General features: G+C 37.5%; 2 protein-coding genes across 3 annotated transcripts in view; one reads left to right on the top strand and one right to left on the bottom strand.

Moving 5' to 3' along the window:
• DNAI3 (dynein axonemal intermediate chain 3) overlaps window positions 1-15328 on the bottom strand; it is a 60772-nt gene extending 45444 nt beyond the window's left edge. Inside the window, exons 1-4 of one of the 2 annotated variants that reach the window (XM_079139565.1) lie at window positions 15196-15328; window positions 8049-8150; window positions 7608-7646; window positions 552-733 (exon numbers count right to left, since the gene is read on the bottom strand). In XM_079139565.1, the coding sequence (XP_078995691.1) occupies window positions 552-733; window positions 7608-7646; window positions 8049-8133 (306 nt within the window). In that variant the 5' untranslated portion in view covers window positions 8134-8150; window positions 15196-15328. The remainder of the gene's footprint in view (window positions 1-551; window positions 734-7607; window positions 7647-8048; window positions 8151-15195) is intronic. The other variant, XM_079139566.1, reaches the window with a different exon arrangement.
• The window catches only part of LOC306660844 (mucolipin-3), a 177854-nt gene that overhangs the window by 114549 nt on the left and 41050 nt on the right, over window positions 1-22255 (top strand). The window lies entirely within an intron of this gene.

Below are 22255 nucleotides of genomic sequence, written 5' to 3'. Positions count from 1 at the left end.
TATTCAGTCGCTGATACAATATTGATTTTTCTTTAATCAACCAGTCATAAAAGAGAACCATAGTACTAGTCTGTGATTGATAACCCCAAACTACAAAATTATTTGCTTAACTTAAAGCTCTCAAAAACACAAAAGATCCAGGCATACTTACCAATATAATTTTATTCCTAACAGGAAGAGAGAAGCATTACTTTTATTTGGTGTGCTCTGTAGCATATGAGCGAAATTATGAATTAGACAATTAAAGCAAGATGAGAAAATAAGGGGTCAATTCGTATTCAAGGTAAAACTGGGCAAGGATGAGTTTTTCTGGGTGCAGGATAAACCAACTAACCCTCTCTGCTGGAGTTTTACTTTTCACAGAGGACAATCAAGCAGGATTTCCAGGGAGATGTGGGCAGGCTAGTATTCATTCAGAGTAAAGGGGATGCCAGATTTGAAATTAGCAACCTCTCCAACTTATGTTATTATGTTCCTGGTACATAATAACACATTATGCACCAAGTACATAATGAGGTAGGATGGAAAACAAAGAGGGATATCGTACTTACCCGGACAATTTTTTTGACTGGGTGGAAATCAGATACTGCAGCTCTGTTTTGCAAGTCTTCAAAAATATCTTCTTTTTTGATAAGCTTATAAGGTACTTCATCTGTGACATCTTCATCTATTCGGCAGTTGAATATTTCCTGGGTCTTGGTAGTTAATACCAAAGGATAAATTTCAGGATGACCTAGGAAAGATAAAGTGAAATTTGGATATTACATATAACCACTTCAAATATTAGCAATGGGAAATATGCAATTGTTTGCTTTTAATAATTCTCTTGGTTAAAAATTTAATAACTTCAAAGTTATTGTTATTATATTTAAAGTAAATACAACCATTATAAAACAGATGTTGAGCAAAACAGAAAGGAAGAAACAGCAATGGCCCATAGTCATACCCTTCAAGAAAGAACTTCTATTAATATTTCTTTTAGTCACCCCACATATACCTTATATGAAATCCTAAGTTCTGCTTTTAATACCTACTATTATATCACAAGTATTTTACTGACATTAAATAATCCTTCAAGTAACATCATTTTAAATTAATTTAATTCTGTAGTATAATTTTAAACCCTTCTTTTGTTGGTAAACATTCTAAAATTTTCTCATTTGTTTCCAAATATTATAAATAATCCTATAAATAAACATCTAGTTTATGAATTTTATTGTGTTTCAAATATTTTCTTGGGATAGGTTTTGAAAGTGAAAGTATTGGTCGAAAGATCTTTTCAGGCTCTTCCAAGCCTCTATTTCCTTCCTAAAACACCCCCAGGCACCTGCAGATCTCTCACCCAGAAAACAGGGTCTCTATAGCACAGAATCTTGCTCACCCACTGATCAGCACAGGTGCCCCTGTCCCATCCTTTCCCCAAAGCAGAGGACCTGCCTGCCCCCTCCACCCTCCTCAGTCATGGCCCCATCAACTGTTCCTCTCCCTTCAACTTCTCCATGTCTATGCTGTTCTCCCCCAGCACACTTATTTGCTCAATGACAGTCTTCTTTAAAAACAAAAACAAACCAACAACAAAAACAAAAAACAAAAAACAAAAAAATCTCTTCCTTTGCCCCAATATAGTACTCTGTCTGCTCTTTAGGGCTCCTCCTTTGCACAGTCAGGCCTTTTCATGTTTTCCAATTGCTGAATTCTCAGGTTGTATTGGATAGGGAATCTCTGCCTCCCCTCTGGTTCACCAGTCCCAGGATTGCCCTCAGAAGAGGAGGAAGTAGGACGAAGAAGCTTCCTGGTGCCTCTCTCCCACCCCAAGATCTGTCCTCAGCAGTAGTGTGCCCTGGGACAGAGGATGTAAGAGGACAAGGGAGAATTTTGCCTGCTGCCATCCGTTCACTTAAACTTTCTTCTCATTTTCTTATCCTTCATCTCACTGTCAGCTTCTGCCAAGCCAGTCTCAGCTCTGCATCTGTCCCCAGAACTTTCTCTTCCATATCTGTACTCCTGAGGTCCCAGGGCCCACTTCCATCTTCTCCAACTCCCACACACCTGGATATCTCGCCATCCTCCTTCCAGCTGCTCAACAAAGGCACCTGTAGGGGAGGAGTGTGTGTCCTCACCTTGGAATTCTGAGCTTGTTTTCCTATAGAAACATTTCCCTGAACCCCAGTGGTTCTAGGATACGATTTTTCAGGTAAATATGGGGTTTTGAATAAGTGTACACATAACCCTAATTCTAAATGGAAATATATTCTAAATTGCAATCAGTTGGTATAACAAACATTTGAAATCCAGTAAGTAATGAATTAGGGACAAACTGCCCATTTTCATCACCCTTGAAATACTAACCATAACACTTAACACATGCAAGGTGCTCAGTAAGTGATTGTGGGTTTGATTTACATACAAGTAATCCTTTGAAAACATTGTGGACAGTGATTTGTATAGTGTTGAAGGCATATAAAAGTTCTGAAGTTTTGTCTTAGAAAACCATATTGAGAATATCTTTGCCAATCATATTTCAGATAGAGCACTAATCTCCAGAATCTATAAAGAACTCAAAAAACTCTACTCCAAGAATTCAAATAATCCAGTCGACAAATGGGCTAAGGAAATGAATAGACACTTCACAGAAGAAGATCTACAAGCAATCAACAAACATATGGAAAAATGTTCAACATCTCTAGTAATAAGAGAAATGCAAATCAAAACCACCCTAAGATTCCATCTCACCCCAATTAGAATGGCGATTATCAAGAATATGAGCAACAATAGGTGTTGGCGAGGATGTGGGGAGAAAGGTACACTCATACATTGCTGGTGGAGCTGCAAATTAGTGCAGCCACTCTGGAAAGCAGTGTGGAGATTCCTTAGAAAACTTGGAATGGACCCTCCATTTGACCCAGCTATCCCACTCCTTGGCCTATACCCAAAGGACTTAAAATCAGCATACTACAGAGATACAGCCACATCAATGTTCATAGCTGCTCAATTCACAATAGCCAGACTGTGGAACCAACCTAGATGCCCTTCAATTGATGAGTGGATAAAGAAACTGTGGTATATATATACAATGGAATATTACTCAGCCATAAAGAATGATAAAATTATGGCATTTGCAGGCAAATGGATGAAATTGGAGAATATCATGCTAAGTGAGGTAAGCCAATCTCAAAAAGCCAAAGGACGAATGATATCGCTAATAAGTGGAGGATGACACATAATGGGGGGGAGGGAAGGGTTAGTGTTAGGGTTAGAGTTAGGGTTAGGGAGGGGGGCAAGTATGGAGGAAGGAAGTACTGTATAGAGGGTAAAGAGGGGTGGGAGGGGTGGGGGGAAGGGAAAAAATAACAGAATGAATCAAACAACATTACTCTATGTAAATTTATGATTACACAAATGGTATGCCTTTACGCCATGTACAAACAGAGAAACAACATGTATCCCATTTGTTTACAATAAAAAAAAAATGGAAGAGAAATCTATCGATGAAAAGAGACTTAAATTACATCTACTTTGTTAATGGGCAGAACTCAGCTATGGTTTCTAGGAATGCAAGTTTAGATGACAAAATTATAAAAAAAAAAAAACTCGAGGATGCTATTACTATCAAAGTCAGGCTAATATTTATGGCAGGAGAGGAGTTTGTGATGGGACAGGATACGTGGCAGGGGCTTCTGGTGTAGCTGACAATATTCTATTTCTTCACCTGAGTGGTATATGTCTTATAATTTTTTGAGCCATGCATTTATTTCTGCATTTTATGTGTCTCTGTTTTGTTTTATAATTAAAAGATTTTAAAGCTAAAAAAAAAAAAAAAAGAAAACCATATTGAGAGAGTTTATTTAAGCAACCCCCATACATTTTATACACTTCATCTGCACTTTCTTTTTGTAATTTTTTTTTTTTTACATATTGGTTGTTATTTAGTTTTTAAAAATAGACCTAGGTAGAACCTTGAAACTCCCACTACATTAGGATCAGACACAGGTGGTCAGACCAGAAAACTGCCTGCCATCCAAGAAACTGGAAAGACAAAGATTGTGTACTATGTTACCTTCCCCCACTGAACACAAACTTCAAGTTCTACCAGCTTGATATTTTTCACCAAGCTATCCTTTTGCAAGAATTAGGCATTTTCAAGGTGACTTTAATAACATTCCTTTATCTAGAAGTTAGTAAACCTTAGAGACTGTTTCTAGCTGGGGTTGGCAATTAATCAGACAAAAGGCAGTCACTCGACTACAAAAAATCCTCTCGAGGCTGGTACTCTCATGCCCATCAGAATAACATCCAAACTGAAGAGAGTGTAAGGCTGCTGGGGCTAAATTTAAGACAAGGACAGTTCTTGTTTGTGCTTTGAGGCATACACGGAGGACAGTGTCTCAGGTTATAGCAATGGGGCTGTGGTGATCAGCACTGAGATGGGCTCACTTGAACCTTGGGCGGATGGGGTATTAGTTGCTGGAAGGAGAGTGAGAAGGTATTGGGGCAGAGGAGGAGCCCTTGGGGACTCCTGAAGCTGATGGAGGTCAAGAGCACCTGCCCCAAGGGCTGGACTTGCTGGGAGGGGGCAGGCTAATGCAGGACTCAGGTTCAACAGTGGAACAGCCATGGTAACTATAGTGCCTTCTACGGAGCACCTACCTGTGCCAGGTGCAGTTTTAAGCACTTTGTATGCATTACAAACTCATTTATTCATCACAACATTCTGAGATGGTTACAATAGTTGTCTCCATTTTTTTTTTTTTAATGAAACTGAGGCCCACAGAGTCTGAGAAACCTTTCCAAGGTCAGCCACTGAGAATTGGAAACTGGGGAACTGGCATCCAAACTAGGGTCCCTATAATCACCTCCTATACTTTCTCTCTAGTGAGTAAATACAGCAGAGCCAGGAGAGGGCCCTGCTCCTACACACAGTCAGGAAGGGAACAGAGAGGAGGCTCCATAGGACATACTGAAGGGTAGGTATTCACCTAGCAACCTGATAGAGCAGGATCTAAGACAGACTTGAGCTCTACATAATTCATGCCTCAGACTCCTTCTGTGTACCCAAGACAGGGCTATGCAAGTCAAATCATAGGTTATACATATATTGTCCTGCATATTGAAAGAGTTCATTTAAATGACCTTATACATTTTATATACTTCACCTGTGCCTTCTTCCCCCCCACCATTTTATTTGGTATCTGGCTTTTTAAAAATAGTTTTAACTGATACCTAATGGACAAACAATAAATTGCATATATCTAAAATGTACAATTTGATAAATACATGTACGTAGCCATGAAACCTTCACCACGGTGAAGAAGAGGAAGAACACATCGATAAGCCCCAAATGTTTCCTCCCACCCCTTTTCCCTGCCCTCCTCCATCATCCCCAAGCAACCGACCACTGATCTGCATATTTTTGCTTGGAATATTTATAAATGGAATTATACAGTATAGACTCTTTTTGTTTGTCTTCTTTTAGAAGCATAATTATTTTGAGATTCATCCATGCTGTTTGTTCATGTAATAATTCATTCTTTTTTGTTGCTAACTTGTATTCCATAAAAGAAAATAATCAAGATTTAAAAAGATTTTCTTAACTTCCCAGGATTTTAAAAATAACTAATAATTTTAAGTATTATATATAAGAAATCCTTGCCTAATCCCAGGGCACACAATTTTCTGCTGTTTTCTTCTAGAAATTTTGTAATACTTGGTTGTACATTTAGGTCTGTGGTATATTTGAGTTAATTGCATATGATGGGAGGTATGGATTGAAATTTATTTATTTATTTTTGAATAAAGACATCCAATTTTTCCAGTATAATTTGTTGAAAAGACTATCTTTACTTGGCACTTTTTCTGGAAATCAGTTGACCACATTTATGTGGGTGGGTATATTTTTGGACCCTATTCTCATCCATTGATCTGTTTTTCTAACTTCATTGTTTTTTTTTAATGGTGATAAGAGTTCTGTGAACTTACTTTGTTATAGCCCCATGTGAGGAAAAGCAAGTGTATCTCCTATTTTAATTTCTACAAAAATCTCATGTGGTAGATATCCTACCTCATTTTTCAGATGAGGAAGCAGAGACTCAGGGAGGTGAAGTTATTTGGGGCTACACAGTTATTAAGTAGGGGAATCATGACTTGAATCAGATCTGTCTAGTCCCAAAGGCTGTAGTAAAAAGAATAAATGTCCCTCCAAAGTTGTCTGTGTCCTTTTGGGGGGTTTATTTGTGTTGCGTTGTCATGCATTTTATTGGTGATGTTGCTGCTTAAAGTGGCTCCCACGCATGATGCTGAAGTGTGGTCTGGTGTTCCTAAGTGCAGGAAATGTGTGATGACTTACGGAGAAAATGTGTTAGATAAGCTTCATTCAGGCATGAGTTATAGTGACATGTTCAATGTTACTTCATTAACATCATATTTTAGATAAGGAGTCTTTAAACAGAAACACACTTAAAACAAGGTTATGTATTGACCAGTTGATAAAAACCTGAACAGAGGCTTGAAGGAATCTAATCCTGTATTTCACCTTGAAACAATAGTTTGGTATTGGGTAAGTCAGTATTGAAGCAACTTTATAGAATTTCATGAGTAAAGAGAATTGATTTCAGACTTGGAATGTTCTCCAAGGTCCTGTTTATTAAGACTCAGTCCCCAGCTTGGTTCTATTGGGAGGTGGTGGGGACCAGTTGGAGGTTTTTAGGCCATTGGGGGCATGCCCTTGAAGGAGATGGTGGGACCTGGGTCTCTTTCTCTTTCTTTTACTTCCTGGCCATGAGGTGAGCTGTTTGTTTTGCCATACGCTCTTGTCATGATGAACCAGTGCAGGCCCAAAGCAACAGGGCCAACCAGTCAATACTGTGAGACAAAATAAACATTTCTCTTTATAAGTTGATTATTTCCATTATTTGTAATAGTGACAGAGAGCTGACAAACATGTCTGTACTTTAACCTGATAGTTTTACATGCTATGAAGAAGAAGGTCTCTTGAGATGGAATTAGAGTCTAGAGCTCAATGATACAGAGACAGGCACATAAAAATCTGAGAGCTCTTTCCCTACCCTCCATGACTAAAAGCAAAAATCTTCATCTAAATCAACTCTGAAAGTGAGGTTTCTCCTCCACTTCCCTGAAAAAGTCCTGTTGTTGTGAGATTAGTTAGCCTTTGAAAGAGAGAATGACATTAGTTTTGTTGCTTAAGTTCTAGTTTATTTCCTTGAAAGCCAACACCTTTCCTTGAAATAGTGGAGTCTATGAAGTACAGATAAATATTGCATATGAACCAGAGTTTGAAAAATGCTATTTTGATAAAAGTTATAATTTGCAGGTTTAAAATGCTTTATAATCACAAAAGGTCTTTTAATACTCACAAAATATATTTTTAAGGATCTCTTCTTCCAAGACTATGTCTTAGTTTGCAATTCTGTTTTCATCTCTTATTTTTTATTCTTTGCTTTTTTCATTTTATATTCTAAAGCACATGGTATAATGCTAGCCCTTGTACATTTTGATTAATCACTTCAATATGTAGTACTCTTGCTTGCTTTATTGCATATTAAAATATTATGAAACTGGGGACATAAATTCTAAATTATATTTCCACTTACCCATGCTCTCCATATTTAATGGTTCCTCTTCTTCAGTATCTAGAATATAATAAAATGATATCATATGTACATTTTCAATCAAGTAAATATCTTAGTTTATTGTAATATTTTTACCAAACCTTAAAGCACAAATGCAAATATACAAAAAGACTTAAACTATCTTATGAATAATTAGGGAAAAATCTGAATAATCACTTTTCTCAAAGTTATTTCTTAGTGGTATACTTTCTATGGCATTCATTATACAGTATTTAATTGATATTGTAACAAAATGAATCAAAACTAAAAATTAATCCCCAAATATTTAATTCTGCATGTGTTCGACTTTATGAGAGCAAAAATATTTAATTTTGTTTGATACATGAAAACAATCATTTTGGCTGCTAATATATGTACAAGAAATAAATACAAAAAAAACCTTTAAATGAAAAATAATCTTACCAGGTAATGGTTTGGGTTTTTTTTTTCCACCTTTTTCCTTTTTTTGACCACTTGGTTTCTTTCCCTTTTGAGCTTTTGGAGCCATGTTTCTGACGTAGTCTGCTGAAACAGATATCATCATTAGTAAATTCTGGCTTATGATTTCAAATATTAAGCATTATCACTTTGTGAACATAGCAATATGTTTTCTAAACTTTGCCCTGGACTAAATCAACATGTATTTTCAGTGGAGTAGATGTTCTGTGACCAATGGTTTATTGTGAAAATAATCTTACTGATAATATCTTGTTCCAATAGAGCCATTCAACCAAAGCACAAGATGGTGACCTGCCAAAACTTCAAAGTTTCCGCAGAGGCCCTGCCATCAAAGTGTGACAGGGGGCACTGGATCCCCTGCTTCTCACTGCAGTTTACACCCCAGGTGGTTGCTGTCTGCTGCCTTGTGTGGGGGCCCCAGCACAGGTGTCCCAGTTACAAAGATGAACTTAAAGTCCATTGGGAGGGACAGACCCGCAGTGTGCATATACATACATTGTTGAATAAACATAGTTTAAATTGTACATTTGCCTTAGCATGTGAGCATGTAAACACTAAAGCCTTATCTATGCTGTCAGAGGTGCCTCTGGATGTTTTGTATGGAGTTGCTTATCGGTTTTGACAGGCTATAACACTGTCATAGGTCATCACCATTACGTCATATCCCCATGTTCTCCAAGATGCTTGTCTTTGTTCCATCCTATTCAGTGGTTAGGAGTGTGAATCCAGGAGTCCAGCCAGCAGTCTTTAAAAAGGCTCTACTTTTTACCAGCTGAGTGACCCTGGGAAAATTACTTACCTTCTCAGTCATCTCTTTAATGGTGAAAATAATAAAACCTTCCTCACATGGAGTCTGTGAAGACTTAATAAAAGCAATCAAAATTTCATCATCATCAACTCAGTTATCTCAGATTGGTTTGCTTCATTTTAATAAATTAACATTGATTATTATCTCATAACTTATAATAAAAAAATCACAAGACTTTTTTTTAACTTAGTGCCTTGATTACAAAATCTTGACTCAAAATATGGGAGCCTATAAATATTTTTCCCTTGAGATTTTTGCCCATGTACTTTTTTTCAAATGGTAATAATGATAGATCTTGGTTGTAGAGGGTTTACTATGTGGAAGACAGTTTTAAGCAATTTATGTGTACTTTTAATTTTATCTTAACCTCATTTTATTGTTACTGCTATCTTTATCCCCACTTTATGATGAGAAAAGGGGCCCTGAGAGGTCAGTGACTTTGCTGAGGAGACACAGAGAGCAGTTTCAGGGACAAATAGTTTCATTTCATTTGAAATGGAAGTTTCATTTGTCATAAGAAGATTCATTTGGATTCCATCCATAATCCCCATGTATCAGGAGGCTAAGGCAGGAGGATGGCAAGTTTTAGGGCAGCCTCAGCAACTTAGAAAGACTGTCTCAAAATAAAAAAAAAAAGTAAAAAGGACTGGAGATGTAGCTTGGTGGTAGAGCTTGGTTCAGTCCCCAGTACCACAAAAACAACAAAATAAAACAAAAACAAATGAAATTATTTAAAATCATTATCTTTGTATAGAAAGGTACAATTTATGATTTAGCCACAACTTTGTTATTCTTACTTACAAATCTGTAATTTTTAAATATTCTGCAAAAAAGAAATGGTCCAGTGTCAGCTTTTCAGACTAAATGTCCTCCACCCCATTTGCCAAGTCTTAGCATAATTTCAGGTCTTGGACCTTGTTCTTTTTTTGAAAGATTTCTTAATCAATGTACTTATCAATTCTTCATCTCCATTTTCTATTTCAGCTGCAATTGGCTTAAAATGCACAAAAATACTGAACCTAGTCTCATCCTGCACACCGCACACATGCGCATGTGCGCGCATGTGTACACACACACGTGCACACACACAGGCACACACTAACACACCACCAAACTATTCATATACATGTTATCTATTGACTAGGATGGACCAGGGGTTATCCGAGGTGTTAGGGAAACAGCGGGGGACAAGTAGACAAAATAGGGACAAAAAATGTTTGCCCTGATAAAGCTTACATTTCAGGATGAGACAGAAAATGAAAACAAAAAAAAATAAATAAAGGAGCACAGGAGTGAGTATTTAGGTGGTGGTAGTTGCTAAGAGGAAGAATAAAGTAGGAAGGGGAGAGGAAGTGCAGGAGTGGTGCAGCGGTGACTACAATCCATGACAGGGGAGGCCTCACTAAGTGTCACTGGAGTAAAGCTCAGAGAATGGAGGAAGACCAAAATGCAGACATCTGGGGGAGACAGAGTGTTTCTAGGCAGAGGGAAAAGCAAGTGTGAAGCTTCTGTGGAGTGGTGCTTGGCACATTTAATAAAACAGCCAGAAGGAAAGTATTCTTGTCATTGGCACCCTGTCCTTCTGCTCAGATTCCACGGGCCCATGCAAAGTATGTGACCAGCTCTGATGATGGGAGAGAGGGATACTCTGCCTGCATGGCAGTAGGTAGGAATGTATGGCCCTTTGACAGAGAAGAGACGTAAGAGTTGGGGACAATATATTCGGGAACAATTGTATAATACACTACACGGGGGGCGAGGTCACGTATGACTTCGGCTTTTCTGTGAAGAGGTGTGGAGCCATTGGATGGTTTGGAGCTGAGGAGCTGCTTTACTCCACCTGACTTGCATTTTAACCACCAGTAGGTGCGCTACGTTAAGACTGCAGCAAGGAAAGGGCTGAAGCAGGAATCCAAAAGAGAGATTGTTCAACAACCTATGGAAGCGATGTTGCAGCACAGATCAGGGAGAAAGTGGGATGGACAAGGATTGGGCCAGCCTGGTGGCGTGTGTCTCTAGTCCCAGCTACTTTGAGGGCTCAGGCAGGAGAATCTCGTAAGGTTAAGAGTTCAAGGCCAGCTTGAGACTAGGAATTTGGGGCCAGATTAGGCAATATAGAAAGACTCCATCTCCTAAAATAAAATTGTGATTTAGATTCTAGTTGTATTTTTTAGACGGCTAATGGCTGATGACTTGATGTAGGGTCTGAGAGAGAAAGGGATAAAGGATGACGTCAGTGAATTTTGCCTAAGGAATTGAAGGCATGGGGTTGTTATTTATTGATATAGGGAACATTAAGAGTTTGATTGAGGGCATGTGAAGTTAGTCTCTGTAAACTGTGAAGATGGGGGTTCTGTTTTTATCTCCACTGGCATAACCCTATAACTAGCATAGTGAACATACTAAAAAATTGTTTTAAAAAGTTGAGTTAATGATTGCCTGGTTTCCCCTTCCCTTCTGCCATTTTTTTGTGAGTCTCCAGTCTGGACAAAATGTTTTTTTGTCTAATGGTCTGCGGAATTACCAGTATGCATTCTGTGTTAGTTTTCTACTGCTGCCATAACAAATTATCATAAATTTGGTGACTTTAAACAACACAAATTTATTTTCTTACATCACTGTAGATCAGAAGTCTGACCAAAGTCTCAAGTATTAAGTTTGTATATAGATAACAGTTTAACAACACTGGCATCCCCTAAAATACTCAAGGTAAACAGGTGTCCATTTATTTTCAAATGCTGCTATTAAATAATCTGTGTGCTTGACTGGATTTCAGTTTTCATGGAGAAAGAAAGTCAGTTTTCCAGCAGTAGGTTAAATGGCAAAATTGGAAGACACATTATAAATGCATGCTGCCTTACTGGAATAGCTCATTCACTACTTTCACAAATATTAATTAACTTCTGTGTCTAAATTATTGACTAGTGACTAAGGGTAAAGGAAGATCAGATTGTTCTTAGTTTTTCAGAGTCCCTAAGCCTTTTAAATTAAAAAGCAACATGTCTTAGTTTCTAGGCATCATAAATAGAAAGTTCATTAGCTGAAATTAGATTGGTGAATATAGTCAAAACTGGAAAGAAAATGACTACTTAGGAAGTAGCTATTTTATAATGCACTTGTGTTTCAGGAAAAATCTCATAGTTTATTTTAGTAATTTCTAATAATAAAAACCCTACCAATATTACATCTAGAAATCACTTTCAATTGGAGGTATCTGTATTAAATTAATAATACTGTCTGCAAACTTTTAATAAGTAAATTTATTTCAGGTTTATTTTTATAAATATTTTTCTTTTTTAAAAAATCTCGAGTTATTACTTTAAAATTATAGTTTATCCTGAAGTTTTTCAAAAAGTGCATATTTTATACACTGAGCATCCAATGTTATAATTTCCAAATTTTATTTTTCCATTAAATTGATTATTAAAAGATCATGAAAAAATTTCCAATACCATATATTACTTTACTAAGATTACTCTGAAATGTTCACATTTTTCCTGTTTCCAGCTGAAATTGATTTGTACTTACTAAGAATAACAGAAGAGATGTCTCCTTTCTTCTACTACCTAGAGTAAACGTTATGTCCAGGGACTTGTGTTATGATTGGTTTTCAAAGTATTAGAGCTCATTAGAGTTCAACCAGAAATTGTAGAAGGTAATACTTAGAAATGTGTGAGCATTTTATTAAAAAATATGTTTGACATTTGAGCCACTCATAATCACTATAAATTAATTCACCCATTCCAGAGTACTTTCTTGCTACCAAGGTACAAAGGTCACATTTTCTATCATCTAGGTTAATAGCAAGACTTCAGAGGCTGACAAAAGTGGGTATTAGATAAGTCCTCCATAAAGTAGGTCAGAACCTGAGATGGTGCTTCACTGATTTTGAAGAACATCGCATTGACAGTTGCCCGTGACCTGCTTCCAAGCTAATTCTTCAGACTTGTCAGTAACTATATTCTCTTACCATGATTTTATTACTTAGGAGGATAACTACTGCAGATGAAGGAATATGTGGTACAAATTACAACTGCCATAACATAGTGATTTAAATAGCCCTAATTTCCTCTTTACCTTCATTGTGTAATCCACACAGCTGTTTGCTTGAGTACATTTTTTGCTATATTTATCTGTGGCCTGTTGCCAGCAGATCTCTATTTGAAAAGACTTGGTTTCTGAGACTTTACCTTTCTGAGTTTTCTTCACTTAGCTGGCCTCATCTAAGTGGTCATTAACCTCTTTTCTCATCCCAAAGCATTTATAAACTTATCATGCTTGCCTCCCATCTTTTATTTTTTTAAACAGATATTTAGAATAAAATTTGAGACGAACATGTTGGGCATCTGGTAAATGTGTCTCCAAGAACTGTTTGTTGGGAAATCTCTCCAAGACCCTGATTAGTCTTCAGGGTTCTCCTGGGCCTTTCAGCTGTCTTCTGGTAAGTACAAAACATCCATCCTTCGGAGACAAGCAATGTTTCCCACTGTCTACTGCTCTTGTTTCTTCCCTTCTGTATCTATTTCCCTTTCTTTTCAAGATGGAGTATTCACTTACTTAAGTAGATGCTGTCTTAACACTTCTCCCTTTGAAATGTCTCCTGAATTTCAAGTCCTCCTTTTCCACAACTTCCTTTGGTTCCTGCCTTTGTCATGTCTTCCTAGTCTAGAGTTCCTTATCTATTTTGTGCCATGAATCCTTGGGCAGCATGGAAAAGCCCATGTATCAGATAAAAATAAGAGGTAACAAGAGAGATAGACTATATTGAAATTCAGTCATTAATATATTTTGAAAACTATGCTATGTTAATTCATTCTTCTTCATTAACACCTTAAATAAGATCCATCAGTGATTCTAACAACCAGCTTAATTTTGAGGTTGTAATGAGCATAAATAATATATCTGCAATATCTGTAATATAATTTGAAAAGAGCTATGATTTCTTTTGTGAAAATAGCAGTTCCTACTATTATTACTGTGGTTTGTTACCAAATGAATACATTTCATTTAACAGTTTGTGAAAACAAACATAGAATTTTTTTTTTTAATCCACAGATTCCCCTCCCCCCAACCCTCTAATCTAGATCATGTCACTTAGCTGACCTTCCTGACTGTGTGCTAACTGGAACAATCACCCAGGGCCTGCCTTCAGAACTGCATTCCCCGAATGCCAACTTTATTTATCAAGTCACTTTCCTGAACGGGCGCTAATTTTAAATGCAAATTTCCTGAACGACCTCTGATTCTGTAGGTCTACAGTGATTATGGGACTCTGCAGTTTTCAAAGCAGCTAGGCAGTCCTGCACGGGTGGTCTGCAGATCAGACTTTACACAATGGGATAGAGTCCAAACTTGTAAGCGTGTCCTTCAACACCCTTTATAGTCTACTCATCACACTTACCTTTCCAGTTCTTGTCCAGTCTCACCAGGTTACCTTCCATTCTCAAAACAGTTCCAGTACTTGCCCATCTCTCTCTCTCTCTCTCTCTCTGGAGAATACCCTCCCCTCCAGCTCTTTCTGCTCCACAGCATGCATATATCCTTTACGGCTCTGCTACACACAGTATGACCCGTTTTCTAAAGCCTCCCCAACTTTCTCACTCAGGCTAAAACAACCTCTGACACATGCTAATTCCACTGTGTATTGTTAATTAGGCCAGACCTTGGCAAAGGCAGAAGGCCTCACACTAGAGCTGCCTGAAAGATAACGGTGAATTCATTTAACATTTAGCATTCACCATACACTAGGGAGGAGAGAGAATGGATTGAGCAGCAGTTCACTCCCAGGTAAACTAATCCCTAGGGAAATAACGACGGGGGGGGGGGGGGGGGGGGAGGGGTTCTTACTTTCAAAGAGTTCATATCTGCGTTCATCTTTGTTTATTTTACAGTCCTGAAGTCATCTAACTACTTCAGCCAGCATTAGTCTTTTCTTGGATCCTCTCCCACCATGAATAACCAAGATCGTGTCACTCACTAATTCAATGATTTATTGAATGTCTACTATGTGTCAGGCAATGTAATAGTAACTGAAGATACATAAACTGTGAACAAGTCAATACTTGTCCTCAAAGCTTTCGTTAACTGTTGGCTCTTTGCTATTTTTGCCTTCTGGTCTAGGTTGGAAGCTCTCTCTGAAAGCAGTGAAAGTCTTATTATTATTGTTTTCTTGTTATTATTATTATTACTAGTAGTAGAATTCTTCACCGCACTAGCACATCCAGAACTATTTCCTAACGCCCTTGAAACAGTGAATCAAATAACTTTGTCCCCCTCTACTTTCTCATTCAGAGCTGTCCTTACCTGAAATGGAATAATTGAGGAGAAAGGAGTCTCTTTGCAGTACCCCGGAGAAAAACTCCTTCGAGAGCTGGAGATAGGAGTTTGAGTCTCCTCTCTCAGATAAACAAATCGTAGCTCTTCCGCAGGGTGTTGCCAGGACGCATCCGTTGCTAAGAGAAAAGAGGTCGTTCCTCTGCTGAGACTGACAAAGCATCTTCACCAATACAATGTCAGCTCTCTAACAGTTTCTTTTAGAAAGGACTTGTGATTGGTTTCTGTGATGTGACGTCACCTAACGAAACCAAGGTTTGCACGCGATTTACCCCTAGACAGGGGGGTTGAGCAATTTAGGTATATACCTACGTCAGTGGCCAGGTCTGATAGGCTCGGTCCATGCCTTGCACCCATCACAAGAATCCTCGCGGGGTGAGGTCTCTCGGGTCAGGGCGTGAAGGGTTTATGGAAATGGCCTTCTCGTAAACCCCTAGAGCAGCCGCCTGGGCTACCTTCTGCGACGAGCTAGAGTCTTCCTAGGATCCTGCCTTAGAATTCAGGTGTGAAGAGGAAATTGGGTTCAACTGGGTGTGATGGGCGTCCCAGAACTGTTAATATATTTTCCTCTTGCAAAAATAACTCTTGCATAGAGTCTGTTTCGCACTGGATTCATGAATCTCACGGGAGGAACGTTTGAATCCATGACTAACTCTAAGGATCATTTTCTTGTAATTATGGGTCCTATGGGATTCAGAGTGAAGCTCAGCTCTCTGAACAGTTTCCCTCCCTTCCTTAAGAAAATAATGGTAACTGCCCTAATTTGTAAATTGGCAGAATTTAATAAAATAATGCAATTGACTACTGTGATTGGTCTAAATTAATTTTCTTACATTCAATATAAACGAAATACTTGAGAAGAGGCTATAGGTTTGTAACATAAATGACATTTAATCCTAAGTGAAGATTTTACATCATGCGTAGAAAGATCACATTGATTTTTTAAAATTTCAGAAGAATTCATGTTTGTAAAATCCAGATACATTTTACTATAGAAATCTCTCTCTCTCTCTCTCTCTCTCTCTCTCTCTCTCTCTCACACACACACACACACACACACACACACACCACAAAACCATCCTGGAAGAAGTCTTATTTAAACATTGTTAACAACCATTTCCTGGCTCTTCTACTCCTGACGCTGGAAGATTAACTTTTCCCTATGTCAGTCCTGATCATGTTTTCTCATTCTGTGTGCTATCCTGGTGGCTTCTTATTTTTTCCCTTAGCTTTGAGCAGCACTTCTAAATGCATCAGTGACTACCATTTCTATATTCACAGCCTAAATTTCAGACCTGAATTTCCATTAACTATTGGACATTTCTATCTACCTGTCTAGTTCATATCCCGATGTTGAATAATTGCTACCTGGAGATAATGAATGAATGAATGAATGACTATACTGTAGGTACCACAATGTAGCAGAGTTAAAGCCAACCCATTATTCTTCAGATATCTTTCAGAAACTTTTTTCTTTTTTTATTTCCTATCTGAGGTAAGAGCACCACTATCAGTTGGCAAAACTAGAAATTTGAGCATCACCCCTAACTTCCCTTCTGCTGCCTACAATCAACATATTACTAAATCCTATGATTTTTCTTTCTTAAATATCTCTCTTATAATCCATCTCCTCTTAGTCATCTTGTGTCTTCCTAATTTCAGGAATGACTTCTATCTCACCTAGTGTCTTCAATTGTCCTATCTTCTAATTTATTTGCCAAGTTGCCATGAAGTGTTCTAAATCAGGGATTCAACATTGACCCTGCTTAAATATCCTCAACCTGGCATAAGAAATGCTACGAAAAGAGTTCTGAATGACACCATTAAAAGACAGGAAGGTAGTTAGACTTTTCTAATCCCACTTCCTTCTCTCTCTTCCCAGTGCAACCCACATTGAGTTCAGTGCTTCTCAACTGAAGACCCCTAAGAGCTGAAGGGCATGAAAATAGGATTGTGGGTTAGTAATAGGGCTGATGAGGGGTTATGGATCAAAATAGATTTCTGCAACTGATATATTAGTTTCATACAAAGAATTCATGAGGTTTTTACATTCTGATTCACAAAGTATTCATGTTTAATTTTTAAAAATGTGTAAAACTGCTTAGCTAGAATTGACATTAAATTGCATAAACATAAAGGAACACGAAGCAACTGTGACACGCTCATCCCACAGCTCCTCATTGCTACTGTACAAACCCTGAAGTTGTGTGTTCCAGGTTGGGAGCCAGAGCTTTAGTTATACAGGGTTCCTGCTAGCTCCCCAAATATGCCATTCCCTTTCACAGCTGTGCATCTGCTCATCCCTCTACATCTATGTCCACTTCTACCTCAGCTGGTAGTGCTTTCCTCATCTTCACTACTTGATATATTCCTTTTTATTTTTCAAAACTCAAATGTCACATTCTCTATAAAGTTGTACAAGCACTTGATAGGATTAATCACTTTTCCCTCTATTTTTCAATGAGAGTAAGTATCATCTTGTGTTGCCATGGTTTGTTTACATGGGTGTCTCTCCTTTAAGAAATTAGGGGTGGAAGAGTGTCTCACTTTTTCATTTCTGTGCTGCCTAACATAGCATCTGATATATTTAATATGTTTAGTTATTTAATTTACTATTCTTGAAAACGGACCTAGAAGGAACTAAGAAGAGCCTCTTTGTATTCTTCCAAAGAATATCTTTTTCTTTAAAAATAGTCATAATTCATTGTAGTCAGATTTAAGGAAGCGAGGATTATAACCTTGTGATTTAGATGAGACACGAAGCACTTCTGTCATCTTTCTTTAAAGATACCCCAAGGGGAGTTATGTTTGGAGAAATGAGTCATAAGTCACAATGCCGAGAAAGTTGGAAATTAAATGGAAAATGTTTAGTTAATTTCTTCATGTTACAAATGCATGATTGACTGACCATTTGTTCTTTCATGGAATGTTCAGAAATGAAACAGCACTATGGTCACTAGTGAATGCTTCCATGCTCTTTCAGGGGATGCTGATTTAAATTTGCCTGAAATATGAAGGTATTTTAAAAATTAGTTCTAATTTTATTAATTGAGTGAGGGTTGAATGAGTCAAGAAGTCATGACTGAAAATTCTTTTCTGATTATGTAAGGACATTTAGATAAATATCATATTGGGTTTATGGAAGAGGATCTGACAAATTAGATTTGAGGTGAATTTCTACTAATTATATGTATTTTTAAAGAATTAGGCCAGAAATTAAGATGGAAAACCCTGTGTTGGAGTCTGAATAAGTTTTTTTCTGTCTGCACTAATAATGCCTGGAGGGAGAAAAGACGAGAAAGAAGAACGTGTACTTGTTTGAGCCATAAACTGCTGGAATTACCACATGTTTTCAAAATTCTTGGAGAAATTATCACAGTCTAGTGCATGAGGAACCAAGGAGCATCCAGGAAGAATGCTCAGCTACAGAAAGGAGAAAACCATACCGAATGGTCTGACCTGGGAGCAAAGCTTTGGCTGTTGGAGAAAAGGACCAATTGTGACGATGAGAGAGAGAGAAAGAGAGAGAGAGAGAGAAAGATAGAGAACTTCAGTGAGAAATTGGAAAATGTTCAACACTAAAGTGAGGAGAAAGGCAATCTTGCTACTTCCGTCCTGGAACTAAGGAGGACAGGCCTGGATGACTCCAGAATTTTTGGCCCTTCCCGCAAGGGAAGGCAGGCCCTTCTGATCTGCAGGCCATAGGAAGCAGACATCTCCAGAAGGGCCAGTTCAAAAGCTGAGGAGGAAAAATATGGGGCTGTGTGGTAGTAGAGTGGACTTCTCTGTGAGTGTAGGTCAGTCTACATTCCCTACACCCAGAAAGAGTTGGAGATAGCGAAACTGTTGTGTCACATCAGCCCTACAATATCAGCCAGCATGGAGAGTCAGTGAAGGCCAATTTCACATGCTTAATGATTCTTACCACTAGGGTACTTTAAATAGATACTTTTTTTTAAAAAAAAAATAATGCTGGATTTAAAATGGGAAAAGAATGTTGAAGCCTAAATCTGTCACTTTGTAAATAAGCAGCATCATACAAACTATTAAATTCTCTAAATCTCAGTTTTATATCTGCAAAATTTGGGATTGCGATACTTTCCTTAGAGCCAGACAGAGAAAGTGTGGAAGTAAGCTTGTGACTGCCATAGAGGAATTCTTCAAAAGGTCACTATTGAAGTAAATTGCAAATAGGTTGTCGGTTCAAGTTTTTGTAGGGAACTTTCACATACTGGGAAAGAGAAGAATTGGTTCTTCCCTTGACCAAGTTGACAGCTTCAGATTTGAAATAAAATCTGTGTTGAATATTTTTGTCATGTGAAGATACAAGTCATGAGGTGCAATCAAAAGACAGTACTCCCCTCCTGGAGTCCAGCCAGCTTTCATGGTCATGTGTGGAGCAGTTCAGTGTGCTCCCTCAAAGTCGGGTAGTTTGGAATATTGTGTTTAATAAATTATTTGAAATGTAAAAATCAAGTATATGTTTGTTAACAGTTTCCCCCTGTTGACACTAGAAAATGGTAGATGAATGTTTTGAGTATTAATAAGAAGAGATTACACATTATTGGCCTGTCCAGATTGCCCAGAGATCTTAATCTGACCCTTTTTCCATAACATTGTCACAAAAAGGCCAGTATAGTGCCTCGAATGTAGTATATATTCAGTGAATGTTTGTTAAATCAGAATCTTAATTTGGTGCAAAGTGAATTTAAAGACATTGCTATTGGCCTTTGGTGATGATTAAATATAAATTTGAATATCCAACTGTCTACTAGACATTTCCACTTGGATGACTAATGCATAGTTAACCAGAGTCTGTTGGTCAGGTCAGTGCCTGCCAGGAAATACTTGTTACTAGTCCACTAGCCCATGAAATATTTGTTACCCATTCCACAAAAAAGTGCAGAAATTGAAAGTGCTTAAACACTTTGTAGCAATACGACAGAGTACCTTTGTGTTATGTATGAACAAGATTAAAGTTTATATTCGAAATGCCTTTATTCCAATTTTCTAGCAATTTATTTGTATTTGTATTTTTATTTGTATTTTATAGAAGTATCAGTCTGTGAAAGAGATGAAAATGGAAGAAAGCCAACCAGCCCTTCAATAGTCTAAAAAGCACTCTATTGACATCTCAAATACACGTTCAAAACTGAATTCTCCCCCCTACCTGTTCACCCCACAGTCTTCTTCACGTCAGTGGATAGAAACTTTGTCTTCTTGGTCATGGCAAAAATATATCAGATGCTATGTTAGGCAGTGCAAATAAAAAAGAATGCCACCCCTAATATCTTTAAGGGGAGACACCCATGTAAATAAGTTATTTGCACAAGGAAAAAGAGTCATCCTTGATGCTTTTTCTTTTATCCTTCACACTTTGGGGATGCATTTTCAATTCTGTAGCCAGAGGGATGCACTTTTAAAACCTAAGTCAATATCACGTCAATCCTTTGCTTGAAACCCTCCACTGGCTCTCCTTTCACTCCATGGAAAGCCCAAGTCTCATGGCCCCCAAGGTCCAGCACAACCTGGTTCCTGTTACTAGCTTCATTTTCTACCATAGCTCCCTGCAGCTCAATCTGGGCAGATACACTCACCTTCCTGTGGTTACTCAAACACACCAAGCAGGCAGCCCTTGCTTTGCATTAGATGTTTCCTCTGCCTGAAACACTTAAACCACATATCCTTCAAATTTTTGCTAAAATACTAACTTCTCAGTGAGGCCTACCCTTCATCCTGTTTAAAATGATAATTTCTCAGCACTCCTCATTCTCTTATAGTATTTATCACCCTCCAGCACATTGCAAAATGTTCTTAGGTTCATTGACCCTCTGTCCATTCAGAAACTCTACAGAGGCAGAGATTTTTGCCTTGTTTACGATACACTATAAATGTTTGTTCAATGATTTGGAACAATCATTTTGGAGGTTTATATTAAAATTGAAAATATATACTCTATAATCTAGCAATTCTACTCCTGGATATTTACCCTAGGGAAACTTTTACACATGTACAAAAGGAAATGATTCGTGGATGCTCACTGCCAATTTTATTTTTTGTAATGAAAAAAAAGTGCATTAGTAATGAAATGGATTGAATGTTATTTTATTCATTCCATCAATAAATTATTATAAAACTATTAAAATAAATACACTTACATGGATATAACTAGAACAAAATTATCAAGAAAGCATTGTTGATTAGGTATAGAACAAATGCCATCCTAGTGAACAAAAACATGCATGAACTATTTCTATGTAAGTTTATGTATATGAGAGAAATATTACACATGAACTGAAATGATTTACACAGATTCATGATTGAAGCTGCATTGAGGAGGAGTGGTTAACTTTGTAATGCTTTATTTTAATGAAATAAAAAGATTGGACCTGCAAAAATGAAATGTAAAATTTGTTCAATTGGAGGATTGTGTCAATTGGGATTGACATGTTATGTTATTCTTTGTATTTTTCTCCATTTGAATTTCCCCATAATTAAAAAAGAAGCCATTGGTTTCTAGATTAGGATTGTTAAGAGCAGGAATTACATTTTATTTTATTTTATTTTTTGCAATGCTGGGCATTGAGCCTAGGGCCTTGTACATGCTAAGCAAATGCTCTGCCACTGAGCTCCATTCCCAACCCAGGAATTAGGTTTTATTTTTATTTTTATAATCTCGCTGTAATATAGGAGATCCTCAATATTGTGAGTGAGTGTGTGTGTGTGTGTGTGTGTGTGTGTGTGTGTGTATGCTGAATAAATACACACTTTACTGGAAAATAAAGGAATTAAAGGGAAAGAAGATGAATGTTTCAGACAGAAAGGTGGATAACATTGTGGGTTTACATATGTGTGACTTAACACCCATTCTAAGACTTCAATTGAGCTGTTACTCTAAAGCAACTAAGATTTTTGACATGGTAAGAAGATCTGGAACAAGAGAAAAAGTCCCCTTCTATTCACTAGATACCAAGAATGTCATGAGAATCTATTGGTTATCATAGAAGTGCTTCCAAATTCCAAACAGATA

The sequence above is a fragment of the Sciurus vulgaris genome (genome assembly GCF_902686455.1).
Source record: "Sciurus vulgaris genome assembly, chromosome: 1".
NCBI classification, from domain to species: Eukaryota; Metazoa; Chordata; class Mammalia; order Rodentia; family Sciuridae; genus Sciurus; species Sciurus vulgaris.
The sequence above is the reverse complement of the archived record's forward strand: the minus strand, read 5'-3'. Positions and strand labels throughout refer to the sequence as shown.